The sequence below is a fragment of the Podarcis liolepis genome (assembly GCF_965112155.1).
Source record: "Podarcis liolepis genome assembly, chromosome: 3".
Lineage (NCBI taxonomy): Eukaryota > Metazoa > Chordata > Lepidosauria > Squamata > Lacertidae > Podarcis > Podarcis liolepis.
In genome coordinates this window covers 108284818-108306411 of record NC_139557.1, presented here as the reverse complement: position 1 = coordinate 108306411, position 21594 = coordinate 108284818, and the positions used below count along the sequence as shown (strand labels likewise).

The following is a 21594-nucleotide window of genomic DNA, read 5'->3' as shown; positions in this document are numbered from 1 at the left end:
CAGCATGCTGTTTTTTATACAAACCCATCCATTTCAGCTCTATCAATCAGTAAAGGCTTGCATACGCATACACACCCACACACCCACCCACACCCACACACCTTTTAAACAAGATGCAGGGAATTCCAAAGTGGCTCTCTGTACAAGTGCGTCCACACTGAAGAAGTCTAACCTATCTGCAGGAGGCAGCATGTATTCCTAAGCAATTCTCCCATCATGTCTTTGATGAGCTCATAGCAATTTAAGAGGTCATGGTTAGTACTAGTGTTCTTTCCAGAACTGCTGCCTGACTCTCTCAGCTGCCTAGATGCCTAGACTAGAACATCAAGAGACGCAAGTAGTGTCCCTCTATCACTGAGCTCTTCCCTGCTCATAAAGGCACTGCTTGGTCACCCATGTTTGTACCCAATGCTCCCTTAGCATAGCAAAGTGTTTCAGCTCACAGAAGGCAAGGCAACTGATTTTTGCCAGTTTTCCTCCCTCCTCCATATTTTAGTGTTTTCAGTGGCCCTGGGATCTACAGTGGATCAGACAAAATTAGCTAATAATCCTGCAGGTGTGGTTGTGTTTTCCACTACTGCAAAGTAACCACCGGACATAGGCCATATTCTGCATGTTATTCTCTGAAAAACCACTTACACTAAACTAATTTATACCAAAATAATTATGCCTTTTACTTCCAAAGTCAATATTGGATCACTCTGTCGAAGCCACAAGAGTTTAAGAACAAACTGGGGTTTTATTTAGGAATGCATTACAATGAACCCTAAGAATCAAATACCTTAACATTTCCAGTTAAAGAGTAGGACGTAAATGTTTTCAATAAAACAGACTTGCATTCAAACTAGTTTGAATTTTCAAGCTGGTGTGCTTTAAGCTACTCACCTTGTTGTACATATACCTAAGCATAAAGTCCAAGAGAAAAGATTTGCCTTTACGGAATGCACCAGCTACAGAAACAACTACTATATTGAGATCTCTTATGTGTTCCTGAAGCAAAATTCTCTCCAACGCTGACTCATCCAGTTCAAAGTTATGATCGTCTTCATGAGCAAGAACAATTTGTATTGGGCGTGGCTTCTCCGGAACCACCTCTTCATCAGTATCCAAAAGGGCGTTCTCTTCTGCGTCCACAAAGTTTTCCCCTAGGAAATAATTTTTTTAACATTAGTTACATTCTCTTTCCAAATTCTGTTAGAACAATTCTGTTCATTTATACATTAAGTGAAATGGAACATAGGTTTCTTATCACTAGGAATGACAACTTGGTAAGTCATCTCAGAACAGCTGCCCCTTCAGCAAAATTACCTTTTCCCTCCCGCTTACCACAGCAAGTCTAGAAAATATTTTCAACCTGGGAAGCAACTTTACAGTTTGGTTTATCAAGTAAGCTCGCATGCATTTTAATTCTGTGTTAAGCCCCAAAACTAAGCAAACCACAATAAAGAAGACCTGATAGTCTCGTTGTCAATATTAAAGAAAACTATATAGTAGTTCTCCGTCTAGCTGAATTACATCAGTAGCTTTCAAACTTTTCAGACCTGGGACCCACTTTTACCCTAAACACACCTTTAGGAATCCACTTCTTGAATTTCTTACCATATATTTGAAAGGTAGTAGTTCTGTTGTGCTCCATCTAGGGTCAGACTGAGACCCAATTTACCAGCTGAAGAACCAATGAACTAAATGGAATGCAACAGAACCTTCTGGTCCAAAGCCAGAACCACAAACCTGCTCTCATGGATGGCCAACTTTCTCCTTCCCACCATGGGACATTCAGAAAGCACACTTCTTCCTTCTAGCCCTGCGTCAACTTACAGTAGAAGGACAAAACTCATCGTAGTGTCCTGGTTTTATCCCACTGTGCCTGTGAATGTATTAAAGTTCTGTCTGTGCAGTTTTAGAAAAGGAATTATTTTATTCTGAACGGTGCAAATTCCTAAATTTTTTTCTGGGTTCTTGTTCGCTTCTAAACATAGTGGCTATTAGTGCCAGTGTTAGAAATTCAGATGTATAAACTAGGCGCCAAATGGCTCCTTAAACCAGGGTTGCAGGCACCAAAATGGAATGTCCAGTTGCCATTTTTGAGCAAGAAGGCTCTAAAGTCTTATTTTTCAAATGATGGAATGCCAAATATTAGTGAGAAATGGTTGTCTGCTTGCTCTGGTTCTGCAACACTGTAGCACAGCTGAACTGAAGTTAGCAAACAGTTTTAAGCTGACTGACTTCCCTAATTCCTGAATTGTGCTGAATTAAGACTTTGTGTGCAAAATACATGTTGACACTTGCATAACCTACAAAGTCCAACACTTCAGATTTAAACAGAAATGCATGCATAAAGTTTTCTGTGAAGGAGAAATACAGAAAAGCATTTGTTAAGAAAATGTCTAAAATCAATCTATAGAACCACAATGAACTATTGTTGGATATGGCACCATTCCATTCATTTGGGCACATACCAAATGTTTACTCAAACCTTCACCCCACAAAGGAAGCAATTCAGATTACATATTAAAATTAGAAGAGTATTTGAGCAAGATCCAATGTCATGCCAGCAGACACAATATGATTTCCATGTCTTCTACGCCTCACCACCCACAGAGGGTCACCCAATGTTCTAGAGCAAACTTTGGGTGGGCATTAAGGGAAGAGGGGAAGGGTAAATCCGGTTTGCCAAAGCAAAACACCACATTTGGTTAGCACCATTTGTATACAAGACAGCTCTCAGAAGAGGGAGTCAACACTTATCTGAATGTTGCATTAGTAGATGTTACTGGTGAATGATATCCAATCTTAATCATACTCCAAGTAGACCTACTGAAATCAACGGGCTCAAGTCCATTTATTTCAATATGTCTACGCAGAGTGTGGCTTAGTTGGACATCACTCTGTGTTAAAGGAACTCAAGGGGGTTTGCTGAACTAAACATGAAGAATTCACTTTTCAAACTCCACAACAGCTGATATTGGATTGCCTGAGATGAGCCCAGGGGTTTAGTCATGCAGCTTGCATACTGTTTCCTCCACTTAAAGAAATGGGGGTTGGGGGTTGGGGGGGTTACTTAAAACACACCACATACAAATCATGGTCTCTTTTTTTTTGGCTGTCAGCTGAAATGGATTGAGGGTCTAGTAATCTCTTGCACAATAGATTTTCAGTATGAAACCGAATTCTGCTATTACTATGCAAATTTTTCAAGAAAAATTTAACTGTTTAAATGGAAACATTTTTAGAAAAACAATTAGAACACTACCTTGGAAGATGTGTTTTACTGGCTGTCTTCCTGACAAACCGGCAAGGAATGCACTACATTCCACAGCCTGTAGTTCTGTGCCAATGGCTATTAATGGATCTCAGCTACAACTGAATACAGCATTTCTCTGGCAACAACAGTTTGAAGTTAGCATGGGCATTTTTGGGTGACCTGCTTCTGATAATTATTCATTCAGGCTGCAGAAAAATATTTAGAATTTCCATCAACATCCCCGTCCTCCCACTTTTAAGGTCCAATTATAACCAGTGCTGTATTATTGATCTCTATAAGATGAAAAAATCCTTCAAATAAAGATCCAAATTTAGCAACTAAACTCCTCAAGTAACCAAAAAATGTATCTGAAATAGGAAACTATGTCTTATCTACCCATGTTTTTACTTTAACTAGGTACATACCAAATTGTAGCTTTTATCGCAGTAGTGCAAGCATTATTCATACTATCTTTTGGAATCTGCTTCCCTGCAGATTTCTTACAAACTGAAATCTAAGTAGTTGTTCCACAAGTCTGATTAGAAACTGCTTTGATTAGGAACCCCCTATGGATCAGGTGAAGGTCTCAGAACAGAACAGCTAGTAAGTTCAATAGACAACGTTCCTAGCAATGGAGATGAAACACCAATAAAAATTCAAAGTAGTGAGTAGAAAGGACCACAGTTTCTATAGCTTAGGGAGTGCTACTCTTATAATAAGTGTTTTTAAACATGTCAGAGGTATCCCAATAGAATTCTTTAAATGGTCACACTGATAGGCTATTATCAGAAGCCTTATCTATATGCGCTTAGCATCTTCCCCACCAATTTTCTCAGCGGCACAAATAAGTGATCTCCCTCTTATTGGATCTGTATTAATTTTCAGGTTGCCAAATTTAAGCATCCCTGCTGCATGGATTATGGACCACTTCTGACACACTTTCAAACACACCCTAAGTATCTCATCTTTAGCCTACTACTTTTGGCCAGAGTCCAACAAGAAAGCAACACCAGATCCCTTTCCCCTACCTGGATCCAGTTGCATGCTAGGAAAGATCTACATTACAGAATAGTTAAAATATGGCACTGCTAGTACCTTTAAAATAAATCATTTCTTAGCCCAAGGATACTGAAGACTCTGACAGTGTTTGTAGAAAGCAAAAAAAGAAGAAGGAAAGGGTTCTGACCTCCCTTTATCTTCTCAGTCTCCTTGTCGGTACAAAAAGAGTCCACGGGAATATCCTTGCAGAGTTTTATTAAAAGTCTTTGTGCAAAACACGACTGAATACCACGACTGAAACACACCAGCACCAACCAACCCAAACACCAGCCACACCAACAAACTAACATCTCTCACTTATATATATACAGATTGATTCAGACCGCTGAGTCATGCTGACCCAGCTTTATTCACATTAAAGAAACAGCGGCCATTTTAGCCGTGACACCCCTTCTGTTTCTTAAATGCGAAAAACCCCAACAGAAACCATACATTACAACAATACAATACATTATATACATAAACCCAGTTTTGTCATCAATTCATTATGGCATGTTGCTGGCAAAGGCTTGGTAAACAAATCAGCAATATTATCTTGTGACTGACAATACTCCAGTTTGATTACCCCATTCTGTACACAATCTCTCACATTCGCATGACGGATAGCAATATGTTTTGATGCGGATTTCATTATTTCCGAGCCTGCTAATGCAATGCACGATTGGCTATCTTCATACACTTGGATAGGCAAATCTACTTTACAATCTAGATCTTTTAGTATCTGTATAAACCATATGATTTCATTGCATGCTAGCGACAGGCTCCCATATTCTGCCTCACAGGATGAGGTTGCAACAAATCCTTGTTTCTTTGACCTCCATCCAATTATGGAATTCGCAAACATCATAACCATTCCACTTGTAGATTTTCTAGTAGCTACACAGCTTCCCCAGTCCGCATCAACAAATACTTCTAGTTTTTCATCTTGTGTACTAGAGATCTTCAAACATACATTTAATGTCCCCTTTAGATATCTGATAAGCCTTTTCAAAGCACACCAATCGGCAGTACTGGGTTTAGATACACGTTGGCTCAGAACATTTGTAGCACATGCAATGTCTGGCCTTGACCACTGGCTTAAATACAACAGTGATCCTATTTTTGAGTGATACAACTCAGGCTGATCAAATTCATCATCACACAGTGTCTTTGGGAAATCTGGTGTCATGGGAGTCTGAACTGGCTTGCAGTTTTCCATGCCAAACTGCTCTATTAAATGAAGAATTTTCTCTTTCTGGCTCAATAGGAAGCTTCCATCAGCTTCCTGCCTTACTTCTACTCCCAAGTAATTGCTTACAGGCCCTAAGGCTTTAAGCTTAAACCTCTTTTCCAGTTGACTTGTGAGCTTCTGGATCTCATCTGTGGAACTCCCTGCTACAAGCAAATCATCAACAAAGACTAAGAGCATTAGATATTTGTTGCCTGTCCCCTTGGTGTACAAGCATGGATCAGCCACACTCCTTTTAAAACCAAGTTTTACAAGGGCTTCATTTAAACACTGGTTCCAACACCTTCCACTTTGCTTGAGACCGTAAACAGCTTTTCTCAAACGCCAGACTGCACCATTCCCCTCTTCAAACCCAGGGGGTTGTCTCATTAACACTTCATGGTCTAAATTTGCATGCAGATATGCAGCATCAACATCAAAATGGTGCACTGCTAGTTGTCTTACAGCTGCAATGGAAAGCATTAAACGAAAAGTTTCACTCTTTACCGTGGGAGAAAACACTTCATCATAACTCTCCCCTTTAATTTGAGTGAACCCTCTGGCTACTAATCTGGCTCGAAAACGTGGTTCCCCAGATGCAAGGGTTTTCCTTTTGTAAACCCACTTGCATGATACCACTCTGCCACCAGGTGGCGGCATTATGACCTCAAACACTTTGTTACGTTTAAAAGAGTCCATTTCTTCTTTCATAGCTTGTTCCCACAAAGCACGTTCCCCAGGGGGTAAGTCTAAGACTTCATTATAACTTTGTGGTTCCACACAACTCACATTGCATACTCTCTTTTTTTTTTTGCAAGTAAATTTTTATTCAGAATTTGTAAAAGAAAAAAAAAAGGACAAACAGATACAAAAATAAACATTTTAACATAAATTATTCATCCTATTTTCATGCTATACAAAAAGTAAGCGTACAATCATACAAAAAAATAATATAAACATTAGGCTCTACTTAGCCTTTGACTTCCCTTCACCCTTTTGGTAAGTATCAAATAAATCCCGGGTTGCGTAATTAGTTTATTAAAGTTTATAATTATTAGCTGATAGAGTTTTTCTAATACCGCCAGTTCCTCCTATATATCCGTTCCAATATATTTCCAAAATTTACTCCAATTTTTTTGAAATTTCTGGTCGTCTTGGTCTCGTATTCTGCCTGTTAATCTATCTAGCTCGGCATAGTTAATCATTTTGACCTGCCATTGCATACTCTCACTCCTCCTAGGGTCAAACGCTGAGGAGGTACACCCTTGTTTGAACGCTGGGAGCGCCTAGGCACAACTACTTCTTCTTCCCCCCTTATCTCTGGCTCTTCTTCCTCTTCCTCTAGAGAAGTATTATCTATTGCCACATCTTTTGGGGAAATCTGTGCCTCCTCCTCATTCTGCTCCTGTGTTGCCAATGGCTGAGAAGAAGCCTCTTCTCTTACTTGTAGGGGCAGTAGGCAATCAAGGTTGGCATGGATCGCAGTCCATCTGTCCTGGTCAGCGAAGTCTGCACTTCGTGACAGAACCACGCATCCTGGGCGTAAATTGAAACGCCACCCTTTGCCATAGGACTGGTATCCCACAAACCGCAGTTTCTGCGCTCTAGCGCCCCCTTTCTGGCGCTGAGCTTTGGGAATGTTTACATGTGCCCAAGAACCCCAATTATGGAGCATTGTCCACTCTGGTTCTTTCCCAAACAATACACGATATGGAATATCTTTTATAGAGCTAGACCAGGTTCTATTAATCAAAAAGTTTGCGGTCAGAAAAGCCTCGGCCCACAGCCTATGGTTGTGGCCCAATCCTGCATCCACTAGCAGGCAGTCCTTTACTGACTGTATCACAGCCCCACGTCTTTCACACAGACCATTTTCAGCAGGGCTATAAGGGTTAGTCAAACGGTGAGTGATCCCCTTACGTCGCAACCATGCCCCAAATTGTTTGTTCAGAAATTCTCCGCCCCTATCTGTTTGCAGCTGCACAACAGGCCGAGCGAAGAGCTTTTCAGCTTGGGCAACCCATTCTCTGAATGTGGGGAAACACTCAGATTTCTGCTTTAACAAAAACAGCCAACTAAAACGTGATTTGTCATCTATTACCAGAAAAGCATATCTGGCGCCCCCTTCAGTCTTCTGTGGAAAAGGGCCTATCACGTCACAATGGACAAGTTCTAAAACCTCTTTAGATACTCTGTCGCTTTTAGAAGCCACAGGCTTCCTCTTAGATTTGGCCATTTTACATACATTGCAATCTAGGAAACAGTTACAGCTATTTACTTTTAGGTTCTTGCACACCTTTTGCATTTCTGAAAGCACACGGAAATTGGCGTGACCCAGTTTTCTGTGCAGTTGATGTACACACCCCTTATGAACTGGCAAATTATGCTGAACCACCTGGGCTGCTTTAACAGGCTTGTCCTGCATTACATATAACCCATTTTCCAACTTTGCATGGCCACATACCTGAGTTCCATTCTTTATCAGACAGCCATCCTGCGTGAACTTAACACTATACCCTGCATTAATCAAACAGCTTACAGACAGCAAACAATAGTCCAAACTGCTGACAAACAGAGTCTCTGGTAGAGTAGTGTTCAAGCACTGCAGAAAACATGTTCCCTGGCCATCAATCTTGCTTCTACGACCATCAGCAAGATAAATTGAGTCTTTTCCATCAGCTGGCTTCTCCAGGGTCTTAAAGTCCTCCCGACTATTGCAGATAATCCTGCTGCTGCCAGAATCCAGCAACCATGTTCCCCGAGGTATCTTTCTCTCCTCTCGAGAAAACGCAGACACAAACTGAGCAGAACGCGTGTTCTTCTTCCCTGAAGAGAACCCCTTCTGCTTACGTTTCTGTGTCGATTGCTGTCTCTGCTCCATGTCGTCTCCTGGAAGTCTTGCCCTGCATTGACGTTGGAGATGCCCGGGTTGGTTGCATCTATAGCATCTCCTCACCGCCATGGCCAAGTCCAAACCTTGGCGTTGCTCCATTGGCAGATTCTGCTGCTGGCCCCCTTTGCTGTAACTCCTCCGCTCTTGGAGTTCAGCCTGTCTATCTGACCTTCTTTCTGCTTCTTCGGTCAATCTGCCAACCACATACTCAAGGGTCAGATCTCGGGGACGCATACTCTCCATGCTGTTAATCACAGGCAACCAGCTTTCAGGCAAACTTGAAAGGATAATGTAGGTTTGGTCAGTCTCATCATAATGCTTACCTCTCTGTTGTAGTTGAAGAAACAGAGATTTCAGCGTTTGAAGATGAGTTGCCAAACTCTCACCTTCTTTCATAACAGTCCTGAACAGCCTTCTGGTCAGAGAAATTATAGTTCCAGCAGTTTCTCTGACATGCATTGCCCTTAGTAAATTCCAGCACTCAAACGCTGTGCTGGCATTTGCTACATGCAATAACTGAGAGTTGCTCAAACACAGCATAAATTGGGCACGGGCCCTTTCATCCAGCCGTTTTTTCTCAGCAGGGTCCCGTCTCAAAACCTCAGTTTCAACACAGTCCCATAGTCCATCTCTCCTTAACAACTGCTGCATTTTAATTGACCAACTCAGCCAGTTGCTCTCTGAGAGAAGTTCAAAAGGGATGCCTCCCCCAATATTTACAACTTGGGAAGACTGGAAATCTGCCATCTCTGCTGGTGCTTGCTGAGCCCCTTCTGTGGGGTCTCCAGCAATCTCTAATGACTCTCTCCTTAGAGTCCAACTGGATGGTCCTGGCTGGCACTCACCGGCTTCTAGCTGCTGCCTCTGTTGACCCTCAGGTCCCGCCTGGCTCTGCAACTGGTGTAGCCGCTCTGTGAGTCGTCTGCTGTGGTCCTCTAGCAGTTCAAACTGTTCCAGTAGCCGACGCTGAGTGCTTTCCTGATCCTCAGATCCTAGCCGCTCCAGCGTCGTTGCAGACAGTTACAGCTTGCCACCAACTGCTCCAACGCACAGCCACTGTCTCCGTACACCACCAGGACTCACCAGCTCCTTGCTGAAATGCTGTTAGTCGTTTTGCACTCTGCACATGCTCAGAAACACTGGGCCCATAACCTGTCAGTGTTTGTAGAAAGCAAAAAAAGAAGAAGGAAAGGGTTCTGACCTCCCTTTATCTTCTCAGTCTCCTTGTCGGTACAAAAAGAGTCCACGGGAATATCCTTGCAGAGTTTTATTAAAAGTCTTTGTGCAAAACACGACTGAATACCACGACTGAAACACACCAGCACCAACCAACCCAAACACCAGCCACACCAACAAACTAACATCTCTCACTTATATATATACAGATTGATTCAGACCGCTGAGTCATGCTGACCCAGCTTTATTCACATTAAAGAAACAGCGGCCATTTTAGCCGTGACAGACTCAATATTATTCTTCCAAGACAGCATCCCACAACAATCCAGTCATCCTCCTGCCATTCTCTAACCGCTAGTCCACAACTTAAAACACTAATGAGTCACTCCCCACACTGTACTAGACCAACAGAAGAAAGTGCTACTTCTAGTTGTTACTGGACCTGTCAGTGTATTAGACAGAACTGAACAAATCATGAAACATTTTAAGCAACCTGAGACCCTCAGCAGGATGTAGCACAATTTAACAGCAAATCAGAATGATATTGGAACACAGTCTCAGCTATTCAAGTGGGATGAAGTGCTGTTTACGTAAGATGATACCCTGACCTAAAAGCCTGTACAGTGGTGCCTCGCAAGACGAAATTAATTCGTTCCGCGAGTCTTTTCGTCTTGCAATGTTTTTCGTCTTGCGAAGCACGGTCCATCGCAACTGCGCCTCTTCAAGCGGCTTTAAGAAAAAAGCGAACAAACTCGCAAGACGTTTTCGTCTTGCGAAGCAAGCCCATAGGGAAATTCGTCTAGCGAAGCAACGCAAAAAACGAAAAACCCTTTCATCTAGCGAGTTTTTTGTCTTGCGAGGCATTCGTCTTGCGGGGCACCACTGTATATTATGGCCAATTTAAATATGCCATTGCTACACACTTTCTCAGAGCAGCCAGGAGTCTTTATGACTAATAGTCAGTTAGACAGGTTGGACAAAACTGTCACAGAAATTGCTCTGAAACAGTTGAAGACACAGAAATATTTCACCATTTCATGACTTTTGCTAGGAGGCATTATCCCCCTCTTCCTCCACTTTTGATAGTATTTAACAGTAAAAAAGAACATTTGACAGGATAGATTAGATCCATTTCAACTGCTCATATATCTGCAGTGACAGTGGAAACAGTTAATATTTCAGAGTTTGTTCTTTAGCCAGTGGTTGTATAATTGTTTATTAATGTTGGTTATTGTATTTTAAAAGTTTAAAAATAATACAAATAGTCAGAAGATAATAAACAAGGTAATATTTACATTAAACATGGGTCATTTTTATTTTGTAATGTTAAAAGTATGGAGCTGCTGTTTCATTTAATTTAAAGAATGTTTGATTGAGCCATATGAGGAAAGTAGATAAAGAACAATCAGTTAAAAAATAAAACTTCATCTGGTCTAGTAACTGACTTTAAAAAATAATCTCAAAAAGAAAAATGTTACAGATAGGTAGCCGTGTTGGTCTGCCATAGTCAAAATAAAAAAATTCCTTCCAGTAGCACCTTAAAGACCAACTAAGTTAGTTCTTGGTATGAGCTTTCGTGTGCATGCACACTTCTTCAGATACACTGAAACAGAAGTTGCCAGATCCTTCCATATAGTGAGAAGGTGGGGAGGGGTATTACTCAGAAGGGTGGTGGGAATGGGTGATTGGCAGATAGCTGAGATGAGCCTGTTGACGACTCTTAACGACTGCAATAGGTCTTACAGGAAAAGGCAAGGGGTGAGAAGGTGAAAAATAGCTAGTCATGTACATTCCCACCATCCTTCTTAGTAATACCCCTCCCCATCTTCTCACTATATAGAAGGATCTGGCAACTTCTGTTTCAGTGTATCTGAAGAAGTGTGCATGCACACGAAAGCTCATACCAAGAACTAACTTAGTTGGTCTTTAAGGTGCTACTGGAAGGATTTTTTTTATTAAAAAGAAAAATGTTAGTCCCTACCTGATAGAACTAAGCCACATGTCATCTTGGTGAGCTCTGCAGCCTCCAAGAACAGGCATAGTTGCAACATGAGCTTAGCTAGGCAAAAGCTATCTGGCACAAGCAGCCATGGTTAAGCATAAAACCAGGGGCACATCCAAACTCTAAACCTGCATTTTCAAAGCAAGTGCTACCCTCTTAAACTATGCCCAAGACAGCTCTACTGACCAATACCATCTCTATCTTGTCTGGGTTAAGTTTAAATTGGTTTGCTTGCATCAAGTCCATCACTGTGACTCATAACCTGTAAAATCAACATACCAATTTTAAAGCTGCTTTTGTTTTTAAAAAGTGGGGGGGGGTCATGAATTGGCCTTACTGGATGCAACAACAGACAAGTCCTGTATCACATTCTAATCATCTACTGAATCCAGCTGTGTGGTCTTGTACTCTTCTACTCTGCATAACAAAGGGTGCTGGATTATGCTCCTTGGCAGTATGAAAGTTGAGTTGCAAATATATATTTTAAGTGTTATACATGTATATACATTTCCCACCTCAAGAATACCCAAGTTACAGAATGGGAAATGTTACCCTGACCAGGGGCCAGATAAATTGCTTTGGGACTACATCATGCCTACAGACTCTCAGCTGGTCATCCCTAGATTAGATATTACAGCCAAGATCAAAAGTTCATATGTTACTATAGCAAGAATGCCCTAGCTAATGTTTCCTCAGAAAATGTCTGGCTTATATAACAAGGATCAATTGACAGTTACTGACCAGCTTTTCATAGCAGCTGAAAAACAAGAGCATGGACTTGATCTACTACTACAGGTCACAGCATATGGAACTCAGTATGTTGTATGACCAACAGAAGTCTCTTTACATCTTTAAGAATGAACACATTGTACAATCAAGCTTATTTATTATCACCAAAATGCATAAGCCTGCAATTTGGGTCAAGCAAACAAACAAAACCTGGTCAGGTCTTATTACTGCACCCCTTGAACAAACAAGTTGGTTGGCTGATGTTGGGCAGTAGTATTTAAACAGTTGTGACTATTTAAGTATTTGGGCATTTTTAGTAGCTTTTTTAAAATAAGTGTGGAAAGAATTTATTGTATTCCTTCCAATTTGTAGCCTCTGGTATGGAATATTCAAGGTTTAGGCTCAAGATTTCTCAAATATCCCAATGATTGGACAACTGGAAGTATTATGTTGCTGTGTAATTACATTACCCAAACCCAGCATGTGTATAAATCTTTATGGAAATGGTGCTGTATCCTAAAGCTTCAAATACAAATGACAGTTCTTGCCATTTTTCCTTTTTCTGGAAAGCTTACTGGAAGAAGTGGTGAGCACAAGTGGATAGAATGCATGGCATTTCTTCTTATTCTTCATTTTTTATTGTTTTTTTTCTATATTATATCACAATGCAAATGTACCAAAGCCATCCCCACATATATTTATCATTTAAATCATCAATCAAACGTAATATTCTTTTGTCCTTCCCTCCGCCCCCACTCGATTTCCTCTACATTTTGAGATTACATTCATCTTTGCATTCTACAATCTTCTATGTATTCTTATTATCCTTCCTTACTAATTTACCTTCCCTCAGATACTTTACATTTTAATCTAGGGATATTAGCATATTTTTGAGCAATATTTTCCCATATATTCATCAAAACATTTCCACTCCTTTTTTCATTTTTGATTTGACTGATTTCTTATAATAGCTGCTAATTTTGCCAAAGCGAAGTATTCATTTAATTTACAAATCCATTCCTCCCTCGAGGGTAGTTTGTGACTTCCATTTAGCAGCAGTCACTACTCTAGCTGCTGTACTTGCATGGCATTTCTAGTTTGCTGACCTAGTGAACTGACCCTAACTTGTTTTTCAACGTGTTGTCTTCCCGTGTTTATTATCAGACACTAGAAACATGCCTAAATGGCAGGAATGCACACCAAATTCAAAATGGTACCCAAACTAGCTTATAATAGGTTTCTGATAAACATCCTTCATATGTGACACAACAGCATTAGTCAGCCTTTTAAAAACACTTCAGCAGCTCAGTAAGCCAAAGCCCCAAAAGCTCACCTGAGGAGTTCAAAAGATTGCCAAGCTGACATTCTATCAGACTACGCTGGGTAGGAAATTATAGGACAGCAGTGACACTTCAGCAAATGCCCCAGGATCTTGATCCTCCCATGTGGTGTGTTATGCTGGAGGGAGCAGGTGATCTATGCAAGAAAGGCTTAAAGGCAGGTACCAGTACTTTGAAATAGGCCTGGAAGCATAATGACAACATGTACAGCTCCTTAATGTCAGGAGCCCTGTCACTGCATTTTGGATAATTAAATTCTGGGCAAAGGCAGGCACACATAACTTGCATCGCAGTAATTTTATATTAATGCAACCCAGTTTCACCCAATGGCTATATCAGGCATCCCCAAACTCGGCCCTCCAGCTGTTTTGGGACTACAACTCCCATCATCCCTAGTGAACAGGACCAGTGGTCAGGGATGATGGGAATGATAGTCCCAAAACAGCTGGAGGGCCGAGTTTGGGGATTCCTGGGCTACATCTATCATTCCCAGAAAAAAGGTACAGCAGACACACCAAGCTAAGCAGAAATAAGGCACTCCCTGCTGTATACCAAGCAGTAGATCTAGAACCAGACTTATCTATAGGTTGCTGCACATAAGAAGAGCTCTGCTGGAGCATTAAGTAAGGCTTAATCAGATTCTCATTTCATTTATTGATTTTTATTTATAAATAAAACTATTAGACAATTCTGAAATAATCTGTAACTAATTGACATATTGATGTATATATGTATGGTGATTGACAGCCGGGGCATTTTAAACAGAATTGCTTATATATGTATTGTTCATAAAGAAAATTTATAGCGTTTTGTTACATGTTGCTTGCATATAATTTAATAAAAATTAATTAATTATTTTTTTTTAAAGAAATGGGTGGAAAAGAAGACGCCTGCTGCATCAGGCCAGAGGTCCATCTAGTCCAGTATCCTGTTCTCACAGTGGCCATTCAAAAGCCTAAAGAAAGGCCACAATCAGGGCTCAGGTAAAACGGCACTCTCTCCACTCTTTCCACCAACTGGCACTCTTTCCACCAACTGGTATTCAGATGCATATTGTCTCCAACAGTGTTAGTAGAACCTGGCCATCACAGCAGCACCATGAATTTGTCTGTACAGGCAACTCCCGTTTTGCATGCATTGAAAGAATGCATGCTCCCATCGCCGCAACGGGAAGTGACTGGAAAAGGAGGCATTGTGGGCTTACATGTGCTCTGGCAAAGTGCACGGGGGACAGGAACGCACTCCCCGTGCAAAACAGTTGTTGCCTGTACTGGTGACTGGGTATAAAGAGAGCCTATTCCCTGAATCTCTGGTAGATTACCTAAACCAGTAACTGCTGGTTCTGCTGGACCTCTCAATGGCTGTTAATGTTGCCTTTGGCATTATTCTGGATAGCCTGGCCAGGATAGAATAGGGTAGGGGCATGACTTTGTGATTGTCCTAGTTGGGAAGGAGTGATGAGGTGAGTGGTGCTGGGACTGAAGATGGCCACTGTCATATGAAGTGTCTTCAGGTTCTATTTTGCCTCTCATGCTATTAAGATCAGCATGAAAACTGGTTATCCAGAGATCAGTGGTAAAGTAACACTAGTAGCACTAGTGTGTCCATAGCCATCAAAGAGAAAGGCTGAGTCCAGGTGCATTCCCAAACTTCAAGGGTAGTGCAGCCTCATCCAAAACCAGACTGTAACCTAAACTATGATTAGCTTTCCTACTGACAAAAGCACTAAATCATAGTTTAGCAGATTCAGCGGGATCAAGTGAAATGTCGAAACTAATATGCTCCATCTTTTCCCTGCTGATATTTACTTTTAATTTCAAAGAATCTCAGTTTAGAATTACATGCAAAGCAAGAATCTTGCTTTAAAGCAATGGTTAGGTAATCAAGACAGCTTCATAACCCATGTTTCGATGTTTGCTCATTTAGCAACTACTGGTTGTTTAAAACCAGGATTGTTGATTCACATGCAATGCTAAGCCAAGTTTTTGTTGTTGTTTTTTGAGACTGAATGTACCTCTGGAAAGTAGTCCTCATCCTGGCCACATTAGAGGAGAGGTGTGTGTATGTGTGCACATGTGTATGCTTGACATGGAGTTTACTGAAGCTTGTCCATGTAGCACAGAGATGGGAAGCCTTTTTCAGCCCAATTGTCATGCTTTCTTTGGGGCAACCTTCCAAGGGCTACAGACGAGCAGTGGGAAGGACCAGGACAAGTGAGTACAGCAATTGATGTGCCTTTTTTCTTTGCACTAGGATAAGGAACTCTAGATCAGGAATAGCCAACATGGTGCATTCCAGATGTTTTGAACTACAACTCCCATTATCCCTGCTGGCTGGAGCTGTTCTAGATGCTGCTGGGTGGACTACAGCACCCACAATCCGTGACCACTGGCCATGCCACAAGGTGGAGTCCAACAACATCCACAGAATCACAGATTCCCTATCCCTGCTTGTTATATTCCCTTCACACAAAAGTCAGGTTTCTACATATTTCTCCATCCAGTATTATAAATCAAAGCCACAGTCTAGTCACACAAAAGCACCTGAAGGCATAACGAAAGGCCAGATAGAGAGGCCTTGAGGCTGTATTTGGCTCCTGTGCCTAAGGTTCCCAACACCTCATATAACACCAAACCAGTGATATCTAGTGTGATGCCCTCCAGAATCTAGATGCTTTGGACCACAACTTCCATCATCCCTGATCATCAGCCATGTTGGCTGGGGCTGATGCAAGACATCTGATAGACACCAGACTGGAGAAGCCTGACTTTAGAGTTATATATGAACCAGACAAGCAACTGGATTATCTGTCAATTATTATTCCCATTGCTAGAAGATGTATCTGTAGGCTTGACAACCATATGTCAGGAGTACTCTGATGGTGTTTCCTGCTTTGCAGGGGGTTGGACTCGATGGCCCTTGTGGTCTCTTCCAACTCTATGATTCTAAGTTAATGAGTAGAATTCAAGTCATGCTATAAAAATGTTCCACCTGCACAAGCTTATCAGTTTGCCAGGTAGCGTGAGCCTCCTCTCCCTCAGTCCTGGGGGGCTCTCCCAACCAACCTAGAGCCAATTTGGGGGGACAGTGGGCTGGGAAAGTCCTGCTGCGCAAGCAGAAGTCCTTGCGCAGGGCTTTCACTGATAGGGTTTATTAGGCGACTCCTGCCCTATATGGGGAGGGGAGAGAGAAAAGAATTTACAAGTCTACCCGTACATGGTAGCAAAGAGTTACAGCTAAAAGTTTAGCAGTGAAGAGTTAACCGACATTTGTACCCCTCATGCAAGGGTTCCGTAACACACAGCTGACACCTGCTGGTACACCCTCATCTAAAGTTGTTAGTTTGCCAACACTTGAGATTAGGTCATTAGAGAGAAGTAAATGCATTCACATCTTGTGTAAGACCCCAACCCATATGGCTCAATTACAAGCACTGTGAATGCAAGATTTCTGATGCCCTTCATTCCAGAAGAACCCTTTAACAAGCCACCCAAATAACTCTGAATGACTTCAAGCAGCAGCTTTAGAAAGCAGGTTTGATGCTTTTTACTGCTGTAAACAAGGAATAAGTTTTTGTTTCATTTTTAATTAAAAACTAGGTGATATGCTCACAGATGAAGGTTAGAACTTGAAGTGCATGGGTGTTACAGGAAGTCACAACTGTAGTGCAGATATACCACTTAGGAACTAGTTTAAAATTAAATTTAATAGAAACTAATGGGCACAAAAGTTAGTTTAAAATTCTATCTCAAAACATTTTTGCTATTAATTGTGACATGATGAACCCATAAAGTACAACATCCAGCAACTTTAAGCAAGATTGCTAGAGGTATACAACACTAGAAATTTTGCCTGGTGACAACACTAGTATGTTGGGATAAGGTGTTAGAATGCTTGGTACCCAAGATGAACAAATATGTAGTACAGTATGTGCCTATACATGTTTTACCAGGGAACCAACATGTTTTCACTAAATTTTGCAATAAACCTCCATTCAGTGTCATCTGGCCGATGCAGAAGAAGCAGGAGGAAATAAAGGGTTAGCTTTACATTTGAAACTTTAAAGCTGCATACACTTCTCACCACTTCCACATGCCTCTAAAGTACTGAACCAGTCAAGTGACAATGGCCCCTTCATTTTGGATGTGCCAGAAAACTTTGCCATTGGAAGAGGTTTCACTTCATGCCCTTCCATGAGGTGACTGCCAAACAGATTCCTGGCCTCAAGTGTGGAATTCAATTTATTCAGAAGCATTTCTACTGAGTTCCAGAGATGCTTACTCATGTAAGCTCTCCATAAGTCTACAGTCACACCTTACTTACCCTTCCAAGCCCTTGAATTTGCTTTTTTACCTGTGTGGCACTAGTTACAGAATGTACACACATACCTGTAGCTCTGAATATGTTCATACACTAAGACTTCCAAAGGCTTTATTTTGGGTAAACTGCACACACTTTTAGAAAAGTTTGTAAGAAAAAAAACTTTTCCAGAAAAGGGGTTGATTAATTCAGTTTCATGCTTAGCTTTAAGTGTTAAAATAAGCCAGCTACTATAGATGCCACCAATTATTTAACAGATTTGTTTCCATGAGCTTTCTAACAGAACAGAATTTCCCCTGAAGAGAGACTTTATTTAAATATTTCTATGTTACACACATAATGGTGTCAAAGCACTATCATTTGCCAGGTTTATTTATGGAAAGAAGTGGAACAAGCATTATACAAGCAAATCCCCCTAGTGGTTTGGCAACAAACCTGCATACAAGTTTATCACATGATGTACACAAAAGCAAGACTTCTTGGGCATTTGCCAATTTGGACCACATTAGAGGGGAAAATAAGGTCTCCGGTTATCAGTTTGATTTCATATTTCTCCCCCTGCCCCACACAACTTTTCAGATGCACCAAAGACATGCAAATGCTAGTTTGGGCAAGTTGCATGAACTAGCTGTATACAACAGTATAACTGAGATTCTTTTTGATGGTAGGAAAAGCAGGAGTGAAAGAAAAGAAATTACTTTTGTTAAGAAGTAGGTCACAGTATACAAGCTGTGAACATTGCAATCAGACATTTCTCCATGCAACACTGCATCCAAAACTACCAATCATGGCTCCCAAGTACCAGCCAGAAACAGATCTCCCCATTCACAATCATGAAGTTAGTACCTTACACCTGTGAAGCTCTGCTACAGTACCTTTCCTCCTAACACTAGCAACTGAAAATCTCCAGTATGCCATATTTTGCATATAGAACATTTGATATACCTTAGCTCTACAGTCTAACACTGTTGTGATCTACACATTTCCCCATATCACTGAAGTAGACATTGAAAAAAGTCTAACATCATACCTCAAAAGACTGAGTTATGTGATCCACATAAACAAATTATTCACCTATTCAACCTTGAAGTCATGAAGGAGGGGCACAGATAATAGCTGAGCATATGTTCTGAATGTAGAACCTGCAAGATTCAAACCTGACATTTCCAGGTAGAGCTGAGAGAGACTCATGTTTTGGGAGTCATGCTCTGGAGAATAGCTGCCAGTAAGTGTAGACCAGGAGTGGGCAGAATATAAACTGAAGTGAATAACAGGAGATCAGTAAGACTTCCAGCTCCCAGTTCTCTATATTCTCTCCTTCTCTATTCAGGCAACCAAGCTGAATAAAGCTTGGGAGGAAAACCAAGAGCAAATATTTGTGCATCTGAACTGTGAGCTCAGTTCTAGTTCTGAAAACAAATCCCTGGACTGAGCATGAATCAAGTATGCTCATTAACTCTGGGAGCAGGCTGACCCCACCACCTCCGCTATTTTGTCCTTGGCTCCATATGGTAGGTCTCAGGAGTCCAGGGAAGAAGCAGCAGCAGCAGCTCGACAAAAAATCTTAAGTCTGGTGAAGACAACACGGAGCTCAAAGGTTCAGGGGCTTGACTTGGTATAAGGCACCTTTTTATGAGCAAATCCTCCACTTTGCTCCAGAAGCACCCGGGAAGGAGGCCACAAACTCCCATGCCCCGCAGACCAGCTAGCCTCTACCACGTGGGGCACTGGCTCTTTCCACCCGGCTCTGTACACCCGCCAGAGCTTGCAACACAACATGCCTCCGAGGCACTGCTGTGTGTGTGTGTCTTAAGACACAGACACACACACACATTCTCTCTTCTCTAAGGGGGTGGGGGAGAAGACTCGGGCCTGCCGTAGCGATTCCTAATCCACTAGAGATCCTACAGATCTTTCCCCTCCACGCACCAGCCACGCTGTGTCACCCGCCTCCTCCCTGGCCCGCCTAATAGACCCACGGACTCCCCTTACTTAGCACCTGCAGGCGCAGCCCCGCCAGCAGATGCCAACGCCCTCCTGGGGGAAAGGCGGCTGCCCAACCACCCACCGACCTCCCCCGAGGAGCAGGAGGCCTTACGGCACCCACCCCGCTTCCCCCAGACCAGCACAGACCGTGCCGCGGCCTGGCCGGAGCCGGGGAGCGGGGAAAGGCCGAGGGACCGCTGCCGTCGGCGCTCTGTTCCCCCCCCACGCCCCTCGATTCGTCCTCCCGCCACGCTGCGCCCCTGTGAGGGAAGCCAGTCCCGCCCGCAGCCGTTACGGGAGCGAGAGAGAGAGACCGGGGGACGGGGAGGCAGCGGGGGAGCTCTAGGCCCCGGGCCCCCGCCCAGAGCGGCGAGGCTCCGCGCTCTTCCCTCTCTCGTCGCCGCGCCTTCCAGACCCCAGGCAGGCGCCCGGTTTACCTGCCAAGTCCGGCTGTAGCCGGGGCAGCGCTACTCGCTGCCCGAACCGAGCCGCGTCCCCTTCCGCCATCTTGTCCAGGTTTAAAATTAACTCCCCGTGACGTCAAACGCCGCCGCGAGCCCTTTATCGGCGCCCGCGCCGAGCCCGCCGAGGTGGTCCTAGCGCCGGCATGATCTGCCCGCGCGCGCGGCGTGCTCTCCCTCCTGCTCCCTCTCTTCTCCCCTCCCCCTGTCAACCGACAAGGCGCCTGCGCGATCGTTCCGACCGTTTCCCGCTCACCTCGGCTCTTCTGCTGGCTGTCGCCGCCGTAGGCAAAACGACGCCTCCCGGGTCCTAAAGCCGTTGTCCATGCACCCCGCGCTGAAAAGTCGGTAGGCTACGGATTATTTGTTTCTTCCTTTCATTTTAGGGCCCCTACGAGCTCAGCCACTGGTCTTGTTTGCCGTGACTGCGGCCCAATAGCGGAAAGATGTGAGAGTTGAAAGGGTGGGGGCCTCTGAGCATGCACAGAGTGCATTTGTCGCCCCCCACTCCATCAAAAACCAAAGTCTGACCTGGTTCTTAAGCCTAGTAGGGTGTTAGGAAAGAGGTGGAGAGGCTTCCAGCTCATGGCAGGCTAGAACTCCAACTTTATTTTTAAAAAGACATTATACGGTACAGTGGTGATGAAAGTAATTTGCTGCACAATCCTATATACATGCCTACTCAAAATTAAGGCCCATTGAGTTCAGTGGGGCTTATTCCCAGGTGAGTAACTACAGGAGTGCAGCCTGCAATCTTATGCCTACTTACCAACAGTTTAACTGTCATTCACTGAGGATGCCATTTTGATGCAGAAAACGGAATCCTCACCACCACTTTGAGTGAAGCGAGTAATTTTTTTGTTTCCTTTTCCCACAAAGACTCTGCTGATGGAAGCTTCTGTTTTGTTTTTAATTGTACCTCTACCCACATCCACCTTGAATTCAATGGGGCTTATTCTCGGACAAGTGGGGATAGGATTGCAACCTTGAACAACAAAGTACTGTAAAGACATCAGTTCCTTCTGTTTACTTAAGTACATTTAAGGTTAACAGGACCTGGATTTCTTTTTGCACCAGGCAAGTCCTAACTTTCCTCCTCTGTTGTGTGGCAAGCCTCAACTTGGGTATAGGAGAAGCTGAGGTGGGGGAGAGTTCAGTCTGTGCTCAACACAGAGCT

At 42.8% G+C, this 21594-nt stretch overlaps 1 protein-coding gene across 4 annotated transcripts in view; it reads right to left on the bottom strand.

The window, feature by feature from the left end:
• Positions 1-20618, bottom strand: part of ATL2 (atlastin GTPase 2) — a 35064-nt gene extending 14446 nt beyond the window's left edge. For 3 of the 4 annotated variants that reach the window (XM_083494471.1, XM_083494469.1, XM_083494470.1), the window contains exons 1-2: positions 20394-20618; positions 886-1145 (exon numbers count right to left, since the gene is read on the bottom strand). In XM_083494471.1, the coding sequence (XP_083350597.1) occupies positions 886-1145; positions 20394-20463 (330 nt within the window). In that variant the 5' untranslated portion in view covers positions 20464-20618. Of the gene's footprint in view, positions 1-885; positions 1146-3253; positions 3446-20393 lie in introns of those variants that run through there. The other variant, XM_083494472.1, reaches the window with a different exon arrangement.
• Between the last annotated feature and the right edge of the window lie 976 nt (positions 20619-21594).